This window comes from Marmota flaviventris, chromosome 10, assembly GCF_047511675.1.
Source record: "Marmota flaviventris isolate mMarFla1 chromosome 10, mMarFla1.hap1, whole genome shotgun sequence".
NCBI classification, from domain to species: Eukaryota; Metazoa; Chordata; class Mammalia; order Rodentia; family Sciuridae; genus Marmota; species Marmota flaviventris.
In genome coordinates this window covers 75,316,310-75,339,210 of record NC_092507.1, presented here as the reverse complement: position 1 = coordinate 75,339,210, position 22,901 = coordinate 75,316,310, and the positions used below count along the sequence as shown (strand labels likewise).

Here is a 22,901-nt window from a genome sequence, read left to right as displayed (position 1 = left end):
TTAGAAGCAAGAGTAGAGTGTCCCCTGAAAACCCAAATATGGATGAGCTTTGGTGAGAGTATGAGAGGATATGATTTGGGCTTTTGAATGTTGGTTAGGTTTTATTTCCTGATGTGCATAGTGATTATATAATTGTTCACTTTATATTTATTAACTATGTTGTACTCTGTTATAGTTTGCATGATATAAAAAAACTAAACAAAGAGAGCAGCATGTTAATTTGTCAAAGATGATTTGCTATGAAACAGAGAAAAAAATTGACTGGTAGCTCAATTTGGATATTGGATATAGAGAGAGCCTATTGTGCATCCTTCTGCCCATCCATTTTTTTAAGGACATACTTAACTATATTTGCATGCTACATCAAATGGCCATGTTGCTTGGACAAAAGGATTCAGATAGGGGAAAGGGAGTGATTGCTACAGCTCAGCCCCTGAGAAGGTGAGAGTGGATGGCATCAGGAAGAACAGTGAAGCAGATATTTTGATAAGATTGGGAAGCTCTTTATTAATGGACAAAAGAATGAGATAATTTTGGATAGGTGAGAGGTTATAAATATGCTGGTAAGAATTAGAAATCTTCCTTAGTGGAAAGGATTGATCAGCCTCTTCCTTAAGATGACCCTAGAAAAAGTGAGATCAACTTGTCCTATTTGTGGTTAGAAGCAACTTCCCTTGCCCCAGGACCACACTCACCATGGTTCTGTCCTGCAAGTTGATTCATGAGGTAGGATTTCCCCGTACGATATGTCCCTACAATGGCCACCACGACCACAGGTTGACATATCTTTTCAAGAATCCTCAAGGCTTCTGAATTCACTGTCAGTTGCTCATTCCAGTTTTCCACTAAACAAATGGGGGACTTCATGGTAGATTCAGATGCCATGGTCACCTGTAACTCAGAAAAGCCACTCAGTGAATCCCAGGATCTTGACGTCATCTCTGATGGCTATTGACATGCACTTTCATGTCAATTCTCTGCTTGTGGAATGTTTATATTAACTTTCTACATTTTGTATGTTTTTAAAAGAAAAAAACATTATCCAGCATGTCAAGTTCTGGTATAGATGACTTATATACATTATCTTTTATTTCCAATAAGGACTCAAAAGTGTTGCCTGCCAAGAGAAAGAAATACCAGGGATAAAAATGGGGAGGGAAGAAGTCAAATTATTCCTGCTTGCAGACCATATGATCTAATACCTAGAAGATGCAAAACATTCCACCAAAAGACTGCTAGAGCTAATAAACATATTTGGCAAAGTAGCAGGTTACAAAATTAATATACAGAAATCAATATATTTCCTATATATAATAATAAATCTGCCTAAGAAGAAATCAGGACAACAATCCCATTTACAATAACCTAAAAAAAAAAATACTTTGGAGTAAATCTAACCAAGGAAGTAAAAGACCTAAAACTATAGAAAACTGAAGAAAGAAATTGAAGAAAACCCAGAAGATAGAGCGAATTCCCATGTTCATGGATCCACAGGCTTAATATTAATTAGAATAATTAGAATTAATTAATTATAAGAATATTGTGAAAATGGCCATACTACCAAAATGATATATGATTCAATACAAATCCCATTAAAATACCAATGTTATTCCTCATAGAACTAGAAAAATTGTTCTAAAATTCATTTAGAAGATAAAAAATCCAGAGTAGTCAAAACAATTGTAAGCAAGTGAAAAAATGAAGCAATGCTAGAAGCATCACAATACCTGCTTTAAATTATACTTAGAGATATAATAACAAAAATTGCATGTTAATGGCATAAAAGCAGGTACACTGACCAATGGTACAGAGAAGACACAGAAACAAACACCCACTGATATGGTCATCTTATCCTTGACAAATGTCAATACCAAAAACATAAACTGGGGGGCCTGGGGATGTGGCTCAAGCGGTAGCGCCTGGCATGCATGCGACCCAGGTTCGATCCTCAGCACCACATACAAACAAAGATGTTGTGTCCGCTGAAAACTAAAAATAAATATTAAAAAAAAAACATAAACTGGGAAAAAACACAGCCTTTTTAACAAATGATGCTGAGATAACTGATTATCCACATGTAGAAGAATGAAACAAGACCCTTTCCTCTCATATTGCACAAACATCAACTGAAAATGCACCAAAGACCCTAGAATTAGACCAAAAACTGTAACTCCTATAAGAAAACATAAGATCAACACTTCAGCATACAGGCACAAGCAATGACTTTCTCAATAGGGCCCCTAAAGCTCAGGAAATAAGGCCAAGAGTTAATTAATGGGATGACATCAAATTTAAAAGTCTCTGACCACAAAAGTAAACAATTAAGAATGTGAAGAAAGAACCTACAGAATGGGAAAAAAATCTTTCCTAGCTAATCTTCCAACAGAAGATTAATATCCAGAATATATACACTGAAAAACAAACAAAAAACCTAACTAATGAATGGGCAAATCATCCAAACAGACGCTTCTAAAAAGAAGAAATATAAATGGCTAACGAATACATGAAAACATGGTCAATATAGTTTTTAATTAGGGAAATGCAAATCAAAGCTACACTGAGATTTCATCTCATACCAGTCAGAATGGGCAGTCATCAAGAACACAAATGCTAATAAATACTGGAGAGGGTGTGTAAAGAAAGGAGCACTTTTACACTGTTTGTGGGACAGTAAATTAGTACAATCACTTTGGAAATCAGTATTGAGGTTCCTCAAAAGACTGGTCATAGAACCACTATACCACTTAGAGCTAACTATACCACTTCTTGGTATTTACCCTGAAGAATTAAAGTCAACATACTGTAGTGATACACCCATAACCATGTTTATAGCAGCACAGTTCATGATCCCAAACTATGAAACTAGCCTGGGTAACCATCAACAAATGAATGAATAAAGAGAGTGTGATATATATGCACACTGGAGATATATTCAGTCATTAAAAAAATGAATCATGTCATTTGCAGGAAAATAAATAGAACATGAAACCATTATGTTCAGCAAAATAAGTCTAACTGAGGAGGTTAAGAGGAGTGCTAGGGAGTTAAATTGATCAAATTATATTATTATATTATGTGTATGCACAAATATTTAATAATAAATATCATCATTATGTACCACTATAATGCACCAATTTAAAAAATGTGGAGAGAGGTCTGGGGTTGTAGCTCAGAGATAGAGTGCTCACCTAGCACGTGTGAGGCACTGGGTTCGATCCTGAGCACCATATAAAAATAAAATAAAGGTATTGTGTGCTCCTACAACTTAAAAGATAAATATTTTTTTAAATGTGGAGAGAGAACTAGAAGGCACTGCCTGAGATTTTTCAGAAGAGATTGAGGAAAGCAAAGCACTGATGTCAGAGCCCTGAGAATATGAATATTTTTAGGTAAGTAGAGGCAGAATGAGAAATGGTAGAGATGAACACTGGTAAGAAATATTATTAAGCATTACAAAAGAACTTCTTCTCTCATTAAGTCAAGTAATATGTTTTGAGTACTTACCACATGCTGGATACTGTTCTAGAGATCCATTATCAATGAGCTTACTAAGTAAATGCAATTTGCTGTCTCAAGGATCTCTGATCCAGTGGGGAAACAGATAATAAACAAAATAATCAACCTTTATCTGATAATAACAAGTCCTCAGAAGAACATAAGCAGGGAATAAGGTAAGGCCCCCAGATAAATGAGAGAAAATGCAGGTTCTCATGACTGTGTTGAGGGCAGGTATAGGTAAGTCAGGAGACCACTGAGGACAGGAGGAGGGAGCACACTTCCCCTGCCTGCTGCCTCTGCAGAGAGAGCAGCTGAGATGGGGGGTGGGAGGGGTACACAGCCCTTGTCAAATGCCACGGGACCCCTCCCAGTGGCCTCCCATGGTCTTCCTGCACGTTCCAATGCAACCTCAGAATGGAATTTGCTGTTGTTTTTTGTTGAGGGACAAGTTCATGGGTGGCAGGTCTGCAGCAAACTCACCTGGCAGGGGCTCTGCACGTTCTCAGTTGCCTTTGTTCGCTGCTTGTGTTTCCTCCTCAGCTGGCTCCTCAGAAAACTAACCGTTCTTCTTAGGAGCTGAAAAGCAAACAGGGTATTATAGCCAGTCAAAAAGCAAGTGAAAATAAATAGAACTGAAATCGAAACTACAAGCATTTCTTCCTGCATTAACCATTGAGGTTTCACACTATTCCTGAAGAAGCAGGAAATGGAGTCTGTGAGATGAGGCTCAGGGTTGTGGGGAAGTTTGCAACCTCAAGGACCAGAATCTGAAGATGCTCTGTCATTTCTCACAGATCAGCACAACTTTCCCCTGCCAAAGAAGCTATCATTAAATCAGATGTTTGCACAATACCACATCAGTGATGGGGTCACTGCACTCCCCAGGGTACCACCCCACTCCTGGGCATTCTGAGTCTTCTAGGAAATGGATTCATTGACTTGCACAGAGCCTGATGGGAAAGCCCCTCATCCTTCTGGGGTCAGGAAGATGTACTTCGGGAGAGTCAGTGGGTGGGGCCTGATGTGCACTGAGTGGTCTGCATGTGGACAATGTGCACAGTCTCCAGGCCACCCTCAGAGGTTCCCCTTTACACACTTGCACCACCTGTCAAGGATTGTGCATTTTAAGTGGAAGAACTTTTAAAGTTGTGACTCGATAACAGATTTCATTGTTGGAAAATGCTCACTCCAAGCCCTCCCCAGTACCACTGAAAAGAGAAATAAATTGTTTTGGAATGACAGAATTTTTTTCATTTTTTGAGGCCAAAGATCTCACAAAATCAAAATTGACAGACTTTGATACAGAAGTGGGCACAGAGAATTTGCTCATAGCTCCTATGTCACAGTAGAAAACAGGATCCACCCAAGACCTCAGCATCTACGTGTCTGTCCCTGGTGCTTGCCAAGGACTAACACCAGATCAGAATCGGGGATTTTCATCCAGTGCTGCTGGATCCCTAAGCCTCTGGGATCTGGACAGCTGCCTACATCAACAATGCTCACCTCCTGCCTTCCTCCCTCTACTACTTATTAGAGTGAAGTGCTCACCTCCAGCCTCCCTCCCTCTTCTACTTACCTGTGGTGAAGCAGTGACCTCCCAGATGAAGCAGCAGAGAGCAGCACTTCCACAGCTGGCACCAGGGTGTGTCCCTGCAACAGCAAGTGGCTCCCATGTCTGCCAGCTGGACCCCACACTCTCCTCTTTTTTCCTGTTTTCAGTAGGCTTTGGGGGAAAGAGAAACTGCATTGGTGGCCTGACATGAGCCTGCTCTGATTAGGGAGTGAAGGTGACTCCTCCAGGCCACTCTATTTTCCCCTTTTTCTCTTTTTTAGTGTTCCCATTTCTTCAAAATACTCATCTGCTGTCAGCTGCCATTCTGCTCCTGTAGCCTAAGCTGTCATAATCACAATGGGGAGAATTTTTAGACGAAGCGATAATTTCTAGGGCAGCCAGCTGTTGAAGGACAGCATGGAAATCTTAAGGAATGAGACTTCTTTTCTTCCAAAGGTAATGAGCTGCTCTCAGTTCAGTCCTTGTGCCCCTTCACCAGGTAATTAGTGTGATATACACAATCTTAAATGTCATTAGAATGAGAATGTTGTTATTGGGTGCTCTGTTCAAGTACTATGTGTTCTCAATGATCCCATTATCCTCTTAACTCATTCTTATTTGATAGGTAGCCTGATGGCAAATCAAGCATGGTTAGCCCTCTGAGCCTTCTAATATTTTAGTCACCATCCAAAATAAGGCCAGAGAAACAAGGGTAATGCCTTGGCCTTCAAGATGTTATATGCATCTGACATGAGCAAGGCTCCACCCAAATTAATCAGTTAATAGAATTCCTGATGAGCCACAACAGGCAATGATTAATTATTGGCTGCATTCACATATCATTAACCCATTGCTGAGCAGGTCAAATGCTTCACAGAAATGATTTGAATATTCAGCTTTTTCCTTGACCTCATAAAATAATATATTTTGCCACTGGAATAATGAGGTTGACCATATGAGACTTAGTTTGCCAACAAATTGTGCAAGGGACAGCATTTCTAAGACATTTCATATTCATATCAGCCCATTATGTTATGTTCAACTTGCACCCCAGAGGAGGGATATAAACTCACTTTAAGATTGTTCTTTTAAATTGAGGACAAATGAAAAGGACACAAGTTTCCACTTGAACCTAACCCAGAACCTGGAGCTTGCCTTCTGTAGCCATTGAGTTAAAGATCAGGTAGGAGGTAGGAGATCTTATAATCTATTCACTTACATTGTGTGTCATCATGCAATACTATTGTAGTAAAATCTGGCTAAGAAAGTTTCCTGTCTCTCTTCCAAAGAGTTGCAGCTTCCCCCAACAATTCAGTCTGGGCAGATGACTAGATTCTCATTCCTGCTTTTCTTTGCCTTGCCAATTTCTGGAATGTTGTTGGAAATGTTCATAAAAAACAACTGAAGGAGGATGGAGCAATCCCTTATTGAGTACCAACAAGTATGGTTGTGTCTGGTGACAAGGGAGAAATCCCCACTTGATGGCAATCCAAAGGAAAACTAGAAAACTTCTGAATGCCGACATTGGGGAGTGTATTGACAAATGAAACCTGTTTGTTGTATCTATAATAATGCTTTTCTATGCTAAGAACCTTGATTTGCTGATCACACATTGTGTGCATGTACCTAAAGACCTCAGTGTACACCAAAAATATGTACAATTAAAATAATAATTAACAAAATACATTATAGATATCAATATAAATTACATGAATCAAAAATGAATTTTTAGTTAATCATCATTTGGGGCATGTTTGGGGCATACAAATCACGTAATTTCTGTTACTTTTCTTCCTTTATTTCTTTTGTTTTTGTAGATAGAGTGGTGAATATGACCCAATGTATACCTTCCCCATATTTCAGTATGTATTACAAATAGATTTAACTTCTTTTGTGAAGAATAGAAAAATCACAGGAAATTACTGTATGAAGATAGTTTTTTGTGTCTTTTGTTTGTATCTTTTTCTTTTTTTTAAGTTTTACGAGTAAGACCAAAGGTAAGAGACAGACTGGTATTGGGTCTCTGCTTGATAAAACCAGTGGAGACTTAAAGCTCTTCTTGAAATTTTACTCACACTAGACTTTCAGTCATTGACTCAGTGAACCTGAGTAGGACACTAAAATCAAAAGTCACAGCAATCCTTGTTTTTCAAAATTTGTTAGAGCAGATGGGCCAGCACCAGTGGGTTGCAGAAAGTGCATGAGGGAAGGGAGATGGAAAGGACACGTTTGCCAGTACTCAGGCTTCAGCAATTCCATGTAGATTTTCTTCCCTAGATCCTCCCAAGTCAGACATATGACCATTTTTTCTGTACCTTTTATCATTGACTTAAAGACCCTTGGCATATAAGATAACTTAGAGACAATAATATTTCAAGTGCTTATTACTTAAAGTCATTGTTTGGGTAATACAATAGTTAGAAAAGATGTTTCCATGATTTTCAATTTTTTTGTTTGTTAGGTAATGATTTGATAAGTAATGATTTTTTTAAATAAAATAATTAAACAACTGAGCCAAGATGATGAAAAGTTTCTCACTTTAAAATTTTACATGTCTGTTGACTTAGAAAACTTTCCACAGAATAGCTCTGTACATTCAGTGTTTTTTTCTCATTTAGTGCATACATAATTATGTCTATTTCTATATGGTAGGACATATATATAACCTGATATGACCTCCTGCCTCCCTGGGGAAGAGGTTGTGAGCAAGGAAGATTGAATAATTAGACAAAGTAGCTCTTGGAGGTTACATACAATCTGAGGGCAGATAGAGCTGGTTGTGTAAGTGGGAAGGGGAGAGTAGAAATTATTCTTAGCAGAGTTTATAGAATATCAAGGTCTAGTTGCAAATGTGGGTTTAAACATTAATTTCTCAGCTGGTTGTGTCTCTGTACCTCTGACCCCATTAAAAGATCATCCTTTATTTATTTCACATCAGTGATGGTGACAGACACTACCTATGAGTATAGTCCTCAAGTCTGGGTCATTCCTCATTCCATGAGTAACAGATTCAGTGAGAATAACCGGAAAGAACATCTTCTCTGTTGGTTCCAAGATCCTACTCATAAAGTTTAAAAAGAGATACTTTAGTCTCCCCCTGTGGTCTGTGATATCTGATTTGTGGTAGTGAAATACTTCAGTAGATTATTATTAACCTTTACTGCAAAAAGTGCTCCTCATATATGTTTTCAAAATTTGTCAGAAATGATCAATTGCAGATTATGAAGTTTTTAAATGTTGACTTTAGTAACAGATCAATAAGACTATTTGATAAAAGTTACTCATTTACATTTTTCCTACTTATTATTATTCTTCCAAAGCATTCAGACCAGCATTAGTGGAGAGAAAGAGAGACAGAGAGAGAGAGAGAGAGAGAGAGAGAGAGAGAGAGAAACACCCAATAGCTCTCTAAGGGTTAGGCCCAGAATAGCCTGGATTCCAGTTATTAAAAGAACTTTTCTTATATTTTATAGAAGTTTGGCAGAATGTACATTCTTTCTTCCAACCCATTATTCTTTCTCTCTGTTCTCTTCATCTTGTCCTCTGTACTCCAGCTCCTGCTTCTCTAGATACTTACAGAAACGGTTTAATCACAAATTTTAGTTATAGTAAAGATTATTCCAGTCATTATTTTGCTAATTTCCATTGCACATCATTTCCAAACTAATAGATTCAATATAAAGAGGTAAAATCATTACAAATACACAAATTATTATCCCTCCCTGAAAGCTATTTCTGTTTTAGAAAGTGTTGTAATTTTGAGTTAAAGTATACATTGGACAACTTAATGTTTTAAATTATATCATAAGTTGAATAAATGGGCCCTTTGAGTGGCCATTTGATACTTTATTATACATCTGACAGATATGTTTTCATGTGCACATATAAAACTCACTGAAAATAATAATAGCAAGAATATTTATGAGAGCTCCAAAGTGAAAGCATTGTAAGTGTTCATCTACCATTGCAGGGAAACAAATCATTGTATATTGGTTAAATGGAAAGATTTGTAGTAATGAAAATTTCCAATCTCTAATTCCACCAAACAAAAGGTATAAACAGCACAATCAAAATGTTGAGCAGAATAAATGAATTCTAGATAGGGCAGAGGGGCGGGAGGGTAAAGGAGGGGGCAAGGGATTAGCAAGGATGGTGGAATGTGATAGACATCATTATCCAAAGTACATGTATGAAGACACAAATTGGTGTCAACATACTTTATATACAACCAGAGATATGAAAAATTGTGCTGTATGTGTGTAATAAGAATTGTGATGCATTCCACTGTCATTTATTTTTTTAAAAAATAAATTAAAAAATGTTGAGCAGACTAACTAGATACACATATACTAGATACAGTAGAACAGAGACTGTGTGAGTCTACTTCTGTAAATACATGAACTGACAAACCTAATATTTGTTTTGAAGTCAGAACAATTGCTTGTCCTATGTCTCAGTCATCTCATGGTATTTGGAGTAATTTTTGAATCACAGGATGATTTAAAGCCCAAACTCAAAATAAGATTCTTTCATAGGCTATCACTAAGAAGGGTTGCCAATTTGTTCTCACCTTCTTTAACTTTTTTAACCTGTCAGTTTCCTGTTTTTGTAAATGATAAACAACAAAGTTATTCCCAGACTTTTCCTGAAATAAATTCTAGGGTCCATTTTAGGACATAAATTGAAATTTTAATTTCTCCTTATAAGTGAGATTGAAAGTGAAAGTAGGGCCAGGCTACTTTGAAAAGGGTGTAATACTAGGAAATCAGCTGCATTTCCTTCAGACCAATAAAATTTATGTTTCTCTCAAGCAAATCAAAAATAGTTCCAGAGAATATTGAATCTTTCTGTGATATTTATATGTAAAGGAACTGAATTTTTCACCTATCCATTAAAATTGTTTCCAGATAAAGTAAATTTATTGTCTGAAAATAAATTTGGAAATATTGGTTAAGAACGACTTACTTTTAGGTCCATTTAGTGTGCTTTCATCTGGAAAAAAGTACTTATAAATTCATCATGATAAAACCTCAGAAGAATATATACTCTTAAGTTTACAAAATCGTCAGCTAATTGAAAGGGTCAGTGAGTTTTGTTTATTTTTTTTCTGAGTTTTCCTGTATTATGAGTTTATTTTCAATGAAGTATTTTTTAATAATAGAAATATGCATAGAAAAGAAGAATTTTCCACTTAAAAAGGAAAAGATTTATTTGAAGACACAATTTCTGGGTAACTTCTGAAACATTAGGTATGAATCTTCAACTGGTCACTAACGTGTTAGACCAGTTGTTATTTGGTTAATATGAATGTATAAAGAAGCATTTGTTAACTGACACAAGGGTTGATATAAATGATAAAGTCTGTGGGGTCTAGAGTATGGGATGGGCCAGGAGAAGGAACAGCACCTGATACCCTTCTATGAAGAAGGCATGAGGAATGGCAGGCCTGGAAGCTCAGGCCAGCTGTGCCCTGCTCAAGGTGAGAACCTGCTGTGTTTCTCCCAACTCTGGAGAGGATTCTGCCCCGTCTCATTTCAAGGCCAGAGTCCACTGTACAACTTAGCCATTGCTGTCCCCACTGTTTCACAGAGCAGGACCTCCCAAAGCTGCAGATTGGTTCTTCAGAAGATCTTTTTGTAAAGTTTTTATCATTACACTGATGTTACATGTAATAGACAGAGGGAATGTTCTAGGACTATTTTTCGATGGGGTAGCCATGATGCTAGTGACTGCATACAACATTCTCAGAAATGGCTTCAGGAGCCAAGACAGTCTATGTGATTTTTACTTAGTTTAATGGTAACAGTTTCATCCAAATATTTAAACTTTAAAGAGACTTTTTTGAGTATGTAGTCTCTTGGTCTCTGCTCACGTTTGATCTCCTTTCCTTTTCTGTGAGAGTCTTATCTGTCTGTGAAGTTGCATCACTCACAGACTCCTAGGACAGCAAATATTTGTGCAGAATTTCTTCAGCCGTAAGAGTTCAGAGAACAGTGGAAGTGCTGAGTTTGTTCTTGTTCTTTTTCCCATGGCCTTTTCCACCAGGTACTATTCCACTCGGATGAAGTAGGGCTGGTGGTCAGGACTCCCTGTCACTGAGCAGGCACATGCATCAGGATTGGCAGTCATGAGATCTTCTAGCAAGAGAGCTTTTAGGAGGTATGTAGAGATCCTGGGAAAGAAAGAATCTCTGTACTTATAGATGGAGGGTTCTAATTTTGTAGCTGTTGGTGCTGTGGTTCCAGAGGGTATGAGTGGTTTGAAGACTGAAGCCATCATGGAGAAAGCAATCCACAGGAAAAGGATTGGAGTAAGGATGGAAGGGGATCAAGGTCAGGGTAACACTTGACAGAAGGATTCAATGGTTGCAACCCTTGGATCCAGTTCGCCTTAAACCTAAGTTTGAAAAGCATATTCTGGGGAATAGATGTTAAAGGCCTTATTGAAAGGTCATAACGAAAATCAAAAAATCAGGATGTCTTGTGCTTTCTAGTTCCTTGTTCTTAGAAGCAGTCTTTTCTAGTCGAGCGAAATTTTGCTATTTCTAGTAGTACTAAACCCACTTTCATCCTGTCCTGGGAATTTTCCAAACACATATTATTTCATTTTCAGTTTTGCCAATTATACTTGTATTTGTTTGAATGTAAAAAATCCATACAAAGGGTTAAAAACATGGAAGAATATATGATGTAAAGTTAGTTGTGCTCTCTTCTTTCACCTCAACTATACAGGTGCCTTCCTATTGTGACATATACACTAGTGTTTTGTATTTTCCACAGGTAGGTTATAACATATATGCATATTCAATATTTTATAAATTTAAGTATTCACATTTTCTACATTTTTCATTCATTAATGCTAAATCTTGGAGATCCCCTACCCCTACAACTCCCCAACTTTTTACAGTGATTATTGAGTATTATTCTGAAAATATGTCCTATTATTTCCCTTATCAGTACCTGACACAGGGACTTTCAGTTGCTTCCAGTCTTTTGTAATTATCATGACACTGAAATAAGTAAACCACTACAAAAATCATTTATAATTGGGTAAAAAGTCACATAAGCGAATTTCCTGTATATGCAATTGCTAGATCAGAGGTATGTGCATTTTAATTTTTGATGTATATTACTAAAACTGTTCTTCACTGCCCATTAAGAAGACAAAACTATGTTCTTCACAGTTTTGTTTTGCACATTAGTTTTAGTAAAAATGAAATTTTCTTCATGTTTCTTTCTATTTAAACAATGTGGTTGTTGGTCATTTTCCACAAGAGCTCAATATGACTTAAAAAGCTTTCATGACTAAATATGAATTGCAAATATTTTCTTCACATTGCTATTTAGCTTTTTTGCTTTAATTAAGACTTTTTTAGAAATCATTTCATATTGTCTTCATTGTTTCTTATTACTTCAATTCAATAAAAATCATTTCTCTTAGGGATAAACTCATATTCTTTGATAACTACTTTTTATTTTTAAATTTTTCTTGAATGAAACTGATATGACACAATCTCCTTTAAAAGGAACCATAGAAAAATGTTATTAAAATAAAAGATGCCTCATTTTATGATTTCCTATTAGGAATCCTCTGGCTACTCTTAATGGCACTAATAATTTTCATCCCTACCCCAACTAGTTTTACCAGTCCCAGGGACTATTACAAGGAAAACAGTGGGAGCTATATCAAGAATCTGTGAAAATATCAAGGGTGTCTTCTTTTTACATGTTTCAATCTCTTCTCTTAAATTTATCTCTTTAGTTAATGCCTCAGATTTCTCTTTAAATCCCTCAGTAAAAAGTTTCTTTTTGGACCTATAAAAGAGGAAGAGTCCACCTTTGAGAATCTCTGGTTATTAACTGCCAGAGTTCAGAATTTAACAAATTCAGCAGTTAAGCACATTTGTCTATTTCTCTACCACCTTAGAATATTCTTTGGTATTTCCAGACCTTTGACCTGAAGAGGGGGCGTACCTAGGGCTTACACACTTGTGAGATTTCCTCACACTCACTGGAAGTGGAGAGGAATTTTATTCCAGCACAAAGGATGCTGTGTAGGGGAGAATGAGGTTGAATTCTGATTGATTCTCAGATCCACCAAGGTGGCATGGCTATGATGCTCTAACAAATCATGGGAAATGCTGCCCTTGTACAGAACACTGGTCATCAAGTTCCTGGTTATGAGACAGGTTTGTTTTACTCTACTTATATAGATGAACCAGGAAGACACAGAAGCAAGTGGAGCAATTTCTGATCTTTCACTGTCCTAATTTTATATGAGGCCAAATCTGATGCATACAGACCATAAGGATCTGTTTCAGGTCTCTTGGATGGTTGTGCCAGAATCCTACTCAATTGGGGCACATAATCTCAACAAAGAGTAATCCACCACCAGGGGGTTACTATTTGTACCCTCCAAAGTCTATCAATACACAGAGTGTTGAAGTCTCTTAGATTTATAGGCTTCTTTAGGATCCAGGTGCACTTGAGATGTCCGTGTCAGTGAAACATTTACCTTCTGGGTGTCCCTTTGGAATGCTGTCTGTATCTAACATTTTGTCCCATCCCATCCTGAGATATCAGGCACTGTCTGTCACATCCTGCCAGGCCCTGTAGAGACTCACCTTCAGCTTGTGCTCCAGCACCCTTTCCTGCTCTCTCAGAATGTTCTCCCTTTCTCTCTCCATCTTCTCTGTACCATATTTTCCCAGAAGCTTCTCTCTTGGGCCTCCATCCTTTCCTGCTGCTCCTTCTGCTGCTGCCTTAGCAGCTCCTGTTCCTTCTCAGCTGCCTCCTTCTTGGCCCGCTCCTCTGCTCCACAAAGATTTTAGAAGAGAGAAGAAACAACAGGCTTGCATTCTAGCCTCCTAGGTAGCACACCAAGGTGATTTCAGAAAAGGCAAGAGGGAAATCTCTCAATTTGCCCAATAGCCATGACAGTATGTTTGCAATTGTGATGGAAAACTATTTGCTGGACTCCCCTCTTGCTCTCAGATTTAGCAGGTCATGTGCTCCATAGCAGGAGGAAGCTTCTGGTTTCAGGAAGGTTTTCTTGCCCAGTCAGTCAAGGTCTGTGCAGGAACCTCCCCACCCTCTGAGAGCTATGACCTCCCCTGTACCTGCTATGGCCTTCTCTCCCTTAGTGAGGGCTTTATCTGACTGCACGATGGATTTTCTATGGCAGACAGTGGATGTAGGAAGCTCTGGAGGACCTCCTTTGCCTGGGGAAACAAGAAGAAACAAAAACTCTTTAGGTATCAAAGATCTGGTCTTTAGATGAGAATGATAGTATTCAATAAAACCATAAAACTGACTCTAATTTTGTGTCTTTCTTAATTAGGACTCCATAGTGATTTCTTTCCTTCTATGGAACAATGGAAGTTCATGCTTTCTGTTGAGACATGAAAACCTTGTAGAAGCAACCTCCTTCCTAGGTTCCCAGCCTCCTCTCCCATGAATGCTCCCCACCTGCAGGTTGCAACCCCAGGTTGAGCCCTGCTCACATGTAGGAGCAGGTCTACAAAAACATGCCCCCTCCATTATTTGTGGTATGTGCACATCTGTTTTTTCTGTTCTAGTCTTTCTTAACTAGGATCACAGCAGGAGGATTCCAAAAGAAGAAAAGAGTTTCCTTGACTGGTATCTCCCAACTACAGTACCCCTTAGCTTTTCTAGGCTGCCTTCTGAGTTATTTTTATCTTTGTTGAGATTAACAAATAAAAATTGTATACATTGTAGGTGTTCAACATGATGTTTGATATATGTCTACATTGGTATATGGTTCCTACAATCAAGCCAATTTTCATATTGATTACATCATAGTTACATTTTCTATATTCATGAGAATGATGAGGTAGCGACTCTCTTAGTAGCATTAAGGTACATAAGAGATTATTTTGTCTACACTCACATTTGTACATCTACTGTGAAGGACTTACTCATCTACAGCTGCATGTTATGGTGCCACTGAATATGAACTATAGAGCATTTGACTTTCTGTGTCTGACTCACTTCCTTTAATAAAATGTTTTTAGGTTAATTCACGTTGTCATCATTGGCAGGACTTTTTTTAATAACTAAATAATGTTCTGTTGCATATATGATATATATAGTTGTATTACTAATCACAACTGCATGGTACTGGAATAAAAACCAACACAAATACCAGTAGAACAGAATAAAGATGCAGAAAAGAATGAAATTGGACCATTGTCTTATACCTTATGTGAAAATAAACTAAAATTCATTAAAGGTTTAAACAATAAGACCTAAAACTGAAAAACTCCTAGAAAAAAAATTAGGGGGAAAACCCTTTGACATTTGCCTTCTCAATGATTTCTCGGATTTAAAATCAAGGCATAGGCAACAAAAGCAAAAATAAAATAAGTCAGTGGGAATGCATCAATCTAAAGTTTTTTCACAGCTCAAATACTATAAACAAAATGAAAAATACAATATGTAGAACAGGAGAAATATTTGCAAACAATTCATAAGATAAAAGGTTAATTCCAAAGTATATTAGAAACTCCTACAACATAAGAGTAAAAAATAAAACAGAATACATGACCTGATTAAAAAGTGGGGAAATGACCTGAATAGACATTTTTCAAAAGAAGAAATTCGAATGCAAAACAGATAATTGTAAAAGTGCTCAACATCACTAATACCAGTGAAACACAAGTGAAAACCACAATGAGATCACAGCATACCTCTGAGGGTGGTTATTATTAATAAGCCAAAGGAGAACAGAAGTTGCTGAGATGTAGAGAAAAGGGAGCCTTGTAGAACAGCTGGGGGATGTGAAGTGGTGCAGCCATCATGGAAAACAGCTGGAGGATTTCAAAAGAAGAAAAGAATTCAGAGTTTCTAAAGGCTGCCCTATCAGCTCTGTCACTGGCTGGCTGTATGATCTTCAGCCACTTATTAGATCCTCATGCATTACAATTCTTTACTGCATAGGAAGAAAGTAGCACCTAGTTTACATGATTCTTAGAATTAAATTGATAATGCAAGAAATGACCTAAAACTGTACCTGGTATAGGAAGTGAATGTTCAATGTCTGTTAACACCTGCTCCTCATCATCCTCAATGTTACTATCAATCAGCACACACCCAGTTACCTTTAAAAAATAGTGTTAATACACCATATCCTATTGAATATTATTTTACCCACTTGAAGTATGATACATTTCATGAGAACAATATTATTCCCTTCATATTGTATCTTCTTATTTGGCCTAAAAAACTACCATTCTTGATAAATAAAAGAAATGGTTGGTTTCACCTGAATTCCTGGTTCTAAATCCTCTCTGGGAAGAACTATTTTCAGTTTATCTAAGAGCGTCTAATGAGTAGTGAATATAAAATGATATAAATGTCAACATATTGCCATTCTTTGCCTTTGTTTCATAAATGGTTCTGTGAGCTTAGAGTTTGCAAAAGAACAGCACAGACCCTCTGACCACACTCTGTTAGCTTTCCCCCCAATCCCCTTATTCCTTACCTTTACTCCTCTCCAGGGCACTACCTTGTAGCCCTGTTCCACCCCACTACCCTTTGCTACTGAGTAGACCGTGGCCTCCAGGAACAGAGAACGCTCCTCTTGAAATGCTTTGCATCAGGGGTGCTAAAAGCCACATTAGCCAATCCCAACAGAATTTTAAAGATGCCTCCTCATTCTGCAGCAAGAGAGCTTCCTTCTTTCTCTCTATGGTGTCCTGGAAGGGAAATGTAGAGGAATAAGAGAAAAAGAAGTTGTTAGAAGGAAGGTCTAACTGAGATCCTCTTGGAAGAAGCAGTCTGACAACCTCAGAGTGGTCTGGGACATGGAAAGCAGCCAGGAGACGTGCCTCAGTCCCAGGTCTGGTCAATTCTCTGTGCATCAGAAAATTACCTTTACTCCCTTGTGGTCAACTCCAATCTCTGTAAAATGATGGAGCTGGAAAACATAAACTTGATGGTTTATTCAGCTGTAGTATTAATGGAGACCCAAACACTAAAGTAACTAACAAAAAGCTAAACTTGGACTAGAAGTAAATTTGTCAGGGAATATGAGTTGCTGTGGTTGAAATTATGTACATGGCAAATAATTCCCCAAGGAATTAGTTGAGTGCATTCTGAACAGAATTTTGAACCCTTCATAAATTCAGTGAGAGTTTCAATGTGTGAGGAAACAGGAAAGAATATTTTTTTTTTATTGTTTGTACTTGTAAATTACAATCCACTAGATTTCCTAAGGGATTTTTGTCAGTGTTGTGTCGGTTCCAGATTGACTGAAAGTCAAACTTCCAGTGAAGGTGCCTCTGGTCAGCAGAATTAGGCAGTCCCTGTTTCTCCCTTGGTGTCCACACCCCGCCTTATCCCTGGTCCTGTGAATATGATGGATATTAATTCTGTGATTCTAATGTGTTACATAGCATAGGTCGACTTTAAAAAAATGGAGAGTACTCCATAGGACATCATCTAATCACACAAACTTTTAAAAGCAGTTTTCTCCTACTGTGGCATAAGAGGAAATCAGAAAGGCTAGAGAAGGTTTTGATGGGTGCTTGCTTGTTTGAAAGTGGAGAGGGCTTCCCCAGAGCACCAAGGTGAGAACTAAGGCCTTATTTTAAGTGGGTGGTGCGCTGAGCAGAGATCTGTGCAGAGATCTGACTGTGAGCTAACACTTTCATTTTGCTTTAATCTGCTAATTGCTTGATAATTTGTTTCGCAGCAATACAAAATTAAGTCCCATCTTTTATAGAAAGAATGCACAGTATTGTGAAGAGCTCAGTTGCACACACACATACATACGCACACAAAGTTCTTTCTATGATGAGAATGATGCAAACTCTGGAATCTAAAGAGTCCAAGTCTCATTGCATAAGAAGAGGAATCAGGGAGAATGAATAAAAAAGACAATTACCACCAGCTTCTTCTGGAACTCATGATTGTCGTCCTTGAAGGAGTGCTCCATGAAGACTGTGATGGCTTCCCTCTCACAGGCTGTGTGCACCTCCAGCAGCTCCTGGAGCGTGTCTGTGGGGAACTGCACCCGCTGGGCCATCTGCTCACTGTAGTGGTCAGCTGCCTTCTGCAGGGCTGCTGAGTTCTCACGCTGGGCCAGAGTGGTCACTGCGTTCTTCAAGCAAGGAATGGTTTCTTTGTTGATGCATTTATGTAGGTTTCCACCAGAGTCGCCAACCCTGAGTGACATGGAGTATATGAAAAATCTTACTCGTCATTTTCATAAGCTTTAAGTACTGGCATTATAAAAAAAATCACAAAAACACTGTTTATCTCATGTTTTCTTCTTCTTCTAGTATACTTACTACTTTTTCTTTTTTTGTATCCTCCAAGAATAAATCACTATTTAATAATATTGTTTTTCCTATACACTCCTTTTATAGTTCTCACATTCACCCCATTACACAATTACAGATTGAAACCAAGAGTTATTTTTTAATGAAAAAGAATTTATTAGAGGAAGTAAATTACATAATTTATGAGTCTTGATTTAAAATAAAAATGAAAAAATATCATCAAAAATTTACAGAAAGCAACATAGAGTTTGGAAACAAGCATAGGCCCATCTCCACATGGGGACTTCATGATTGCATAGAACACATGCTCCTGAAACCAATGCTGTTTAAATTTGTTTCTCAAACACGCAGTGAGCTGGCATGGGACTCATGACCTGCTGATTCTTTTCTGACTAGTTTCAATTTATAAAATATCTTGTATATTCTCACAGGGAAACATTTAATCCTATGGAACTTTCCCTCAACTTACAGATTTTCTTTCTTTAGTAGTAGCTTCTGATGGTACCCTTAGTGTACTAATTGTATGAAATGTGTTAAGCTTCAACTAGTCCTCAGATATAAAAACTTTAAGAAAAATGCATTTCTGTGTGTGGCATGAATGTCTGCTTCTCCACATGCCTTTACAGAAGCAAACAGAATTACTGACAAACTCACAAAAGAATCACAATATTATCATACATACTGAACTCCCAAGAGACATGCTTTGGGACAACAGAAACTCAGGATTTCCAGTCACAATGATTCCCCCTCCCAGGGTCTTGGTCTTTGCATTGGTGAAGACATAGGAACAGAAGTTTTTTAATTGCACCTGAAAATTCCTTTCCAGCTGGTTTTGTGGAACTTTATCAATGTGGGATAACAGGCGAGTCAAAGCGCTTTGTTCTGGAAAGAAACATCTGATACACTCTCTAGACCTATTGGAATTTTGGATTTTTTCACTCTTTCCTGTAAAAAGAACACTCATTGAGTAGACAAGCCTGTAGGAAAAGGGATTGAGGACTTTTCTAAGAATATTGAATCTTTGCCTAACTGTAGCTCCCAAGCCACTGATCTTCCATTATTCAATTTAAAAAAAGCAGTGTTAAGTTAACTTGAACATCATTTTTTTTTATCAGAACTGAGAGTCAAGGAAGTACTTTTGTAGAGACACTCATCTCTAGTGAAGAAACCTATAAATTGTCTCTTTACCCCTTGTATAGTGGCAGATAAATTATTTATTAAAAGTTTGAAATGACTGATTAATCACAAAAATTGTCAGAAAGACTTTTATGATAATTTAATCCCATGTCATAAATAAGATGTGGACTCTTCAGTAAAATAATACTAGAAATAAGGCCAAGATGTTCCTGGGAAAAGTAACATGAGGAGGAAAGATGATACCCAAAACTGTAGAGAAAAATGGTTCACAATCCAAGCCCAAAATCTACACACCATAATTATGTCTAGAATTTCCTTCGGCAGAAAAGTCCAAAGTAAAGTGAATTTCAATGTAATGTGTACTTCTTGATGTCAGATTATATTGCACTTGACTTTGTCTTACAGAGATTTTCTGGTATAAATCTGCTGTTCAAAATAGATGTTAGTTCAAAGAATGAATAAACATGGGTATTGATAAGTACCAGTACTCATGTACTCTGCTAAATATACTCATGTGATAAATTTATAATAGTAATAGTAAGTATACTATTATAAACATGGGTATTGATAAGTACCAGTACTCATGTATTCTGCTAAATATACTCATGCAATAAATTTATAATATAATAGTAAGTATAATAATATTAATATATAATAGTATAATGTAAGTGTATAATAGTATAATGTAATAGTATAATGTATAATAGTATAATGTAAGTCTGTGGGATAAATAAAGTGATGTTGTCCAAAAGTAAAATGAAGGGGACCCAAATTCCAGTAATCCTGGAATTATGTATCTCTGTTTTCCCCCCATGAACGATTCATTATACAAACATCTTTTCTCTGAAGAATGTTACTATATACTTTAAAATAATGAGTGAAATATTTTTTAAAGTAGGTCCTTACATTTCCTGTGATTGTAGGTTTACTCATTTCTAGTTTGATAAACTCTTTTCCTCAAAATACAAGGACCAGTTACACTTCATAAGTAACAAATATATGAGCCTCGGAAGTGGTAGCATTGATTGTAATCCTCATTATTTTTCATGGTACTGATTATTCTAAAATTATGTGTACAACACTAAGCCCTAAATTTCCTTAGTAAATATAAACCTTAGCCTCTGGAGATTTTTTTAAAATAATTATGAAAATCATGGTCACTTGTCAATCATCAGTCACCACTAGCAAGGGCCTCAATCCAGTCTCAAATAAACAGGTATATTGAGCAATGAAAGTCAGGGCTTAGTTGATCCCACTTCTTTATTGAACCTCCTGCACCAAGGCCACTCTTGGATACCTGAAATCAGCTTCAAGGCATTCTCCAGGTACTCATCTTCTGTGATGGGGTGTCCATCCATCCTCAGCTCCATCATGAAATCTCGAACAGTCCAAACAAAGTCTGGAAAGAAACTTACAAACTCAATGGAGTCCTCTACTTCATCAGGCATGAAGTCAGATTTTGCCCTGATTAGTTGTGTTAGTTCAGTCACATAGCTGGGATCTTAGCTAAGAAATGAGAAACATCACAATTTCCAGATCACTTAGCAACAAGTTTTATGAACATTCCCTTTTTTTTTCCAGGGTCTACTCTTACTCAACCAAGACAATCAAGTTAGAAGAGAGAAGGAACAGTCTCAGTTGCTATTCTCTTAACCTCCCTCAATAAGACATGATTGTTTGGTTCTTGGAAGGATACTGTAGCTGCTCCAGGGCATGGTGGTCAATAGTGCCCATGCTCTTGTAGACAAAGGTGCTGCTAAGAAGCACTGCCAGGACAAAGATCCAGAAGTCATTCTTAGGGTCACCCTAGGAAGCACATGAGAAAAGAACTTACAAGTCCACTCTTCATTCATTCATTCATTTAAAGTTATTCATTCTTTCTTTTAGCTGTACTTTTTCTGAATATAGGTGAAATAACAAAATTTTAAGATAATGTTAAATTTAAATCCCATTATTGATATTTATATTTGTCTCTCTTAGAATATTAGTTTATGTAGTTATGAAGACAAATGAAAGTCATTCTCAATGTGCATAAAATAATTAATGAAATACCTAAAACATTGTAGGTGTCTCATAATAAGTGGGCAATAACTCATGACAAATTTTATCTTCATCATGGCTGTGGTAAGGATGTAATCACATTTCAATTAAGTTGAACAACACTTTTTTTGACATAAAAGTGCCACACCCTGCATTTGGTTTTATAGATACAAAGTTCTGACAGTCTCTGCTCACAGGAATATCACTTTATAGAGGCTCAGATACACATAATACATATAAACACAGACCAAATGATAATCTGTGAGGAGAGGGAACCAACATTATTTTACAGAAAGAAAGAGGGAAGAAGGGAGAGTGGGAGGGAAAAGGAAAGGGTGAGGGAGAGGAAGAGAGAGGAGGGGAGGGGAGAAGGAGGGAGAGGGAGAAAAAGAAACACAGTGGAGAGTGGGGTGGGGAGGTCCATGAATGTGAAAAATTGCTCTGGGGATTCAGAGCAAGAAGTTATTAGCTGTTTTTTAAAGAGCTGTAGAATATGCAGGGGTCCAGCAAGTGGAAGGACCAGCAGCAGCAAGCCTAAGTTGTTAGAGCACAGGGTTCTTTTATTTCACTGAAGTAGTGAGCCTGCAGGCCAGAGTGAAAACTGGCAAGACTTAATGAGATTAATGGCAAGACTTAAAAGGCTTTAAAATAGATCCGGATCCTACTCAAATCCCGTTACAAGTTGTTAAGTCAGCCAGTGGTTCTGCTGTTTGGTGTGTATTTATTAAATTAAATTGTACATCCCAGTATTAAAAAGAGAAGACCTGTCCTAATTTACCAAAGTAATGGTTTGGATGTGAGGTGTTCCCCAAAAGCTTATGTGTGAGACAATGCAAAAAGGTTCAGAGGAGAAATGATTGAATTATGAGAGCCTTAACCCAGTCAGTGAATCAATGCCCTGAGGGGATTAACTGAGTAGTGACTGAAGGTGGGTAGGTTGTGGCTGGAGAAGGAGGGTTCCTAAGGGCATGCCTTTGGGGAGGACATTTTGTATCTGAGAAGTGGAGTCTCTTCCTTTTTTTCCTGATCATCCTGTGAGCCACATTCCTCTGCCTCACTCTTGCACATGATGGTCTGCATTACCTCAAGCTCCCAGGAATGGAGCCAGTTATCTATGGACCAAGTTCTCTGAAATCATGAACCCCCATATAAACTGTCCCTCCTAAAATTGTTCTTGTCAGCAAAAAACAAATGAATCAAACAACCAAAGTATTTTAGGTTGCTAGAGAAATTCAAGGAAATGGAATTTAGTCTCATTATTCATAATTGGATTGCAGGTATAAAAATATGTCACAGATGTTGGACTGAGGTGACCAATTGAATTGCACATGAATCAAGAGCCCAGAGGATTCTCTGCCTCACCTTTTCCAC

General features: G+C 37.5%; 1 protein-coding gene, 1 long non-coding RNA gene and 1 pseudogene across 3 annotated transcripts in view; 1 reads left to right on the top strand and 2 right to left on the bottom strand.

Annotated features, from left to right (window-relative positions):
- LOC114092519 (guanylate-binding protein 3-like) overlaps positions 1-4,111 on the bottom strand; it is a 38,729-nt gene extending 34,618 nt beyond the window's left edge. For both annotated transcript variants that reach the window (XM_071618017.1, XM_071618018.1), the window contains exons 1-2: positions 3,979-4,111; positions 696-891 (exon numbers count right to left, since the gene is read on the bottom strand). In XM_071618017.1, the coding sequence (XP_071474118.1) occupies positions 696-885 (190 nt within the window). In that variant the 5' untranslated portion in view covers positions 886-891; positions 3,979-4,111. The remainder of the gene's footprint in view (positions 1-695; positions 892-3,978) is intronic.
- LOC139707261 (uncharacterized) overlaps positions 1-22,901 on the top strand; it is a 214,889-nt gene that overhangs the window by 135,112 nt on the left and 56,876 nt on the right. The gene's annotated exons all lie outside the window — the stretch shown is intronic.
- LOC114092521 (guanylate-binding protein 4-like) lies at positions 10,234-18,247 on the bottom strand (annotated as a pseudogene).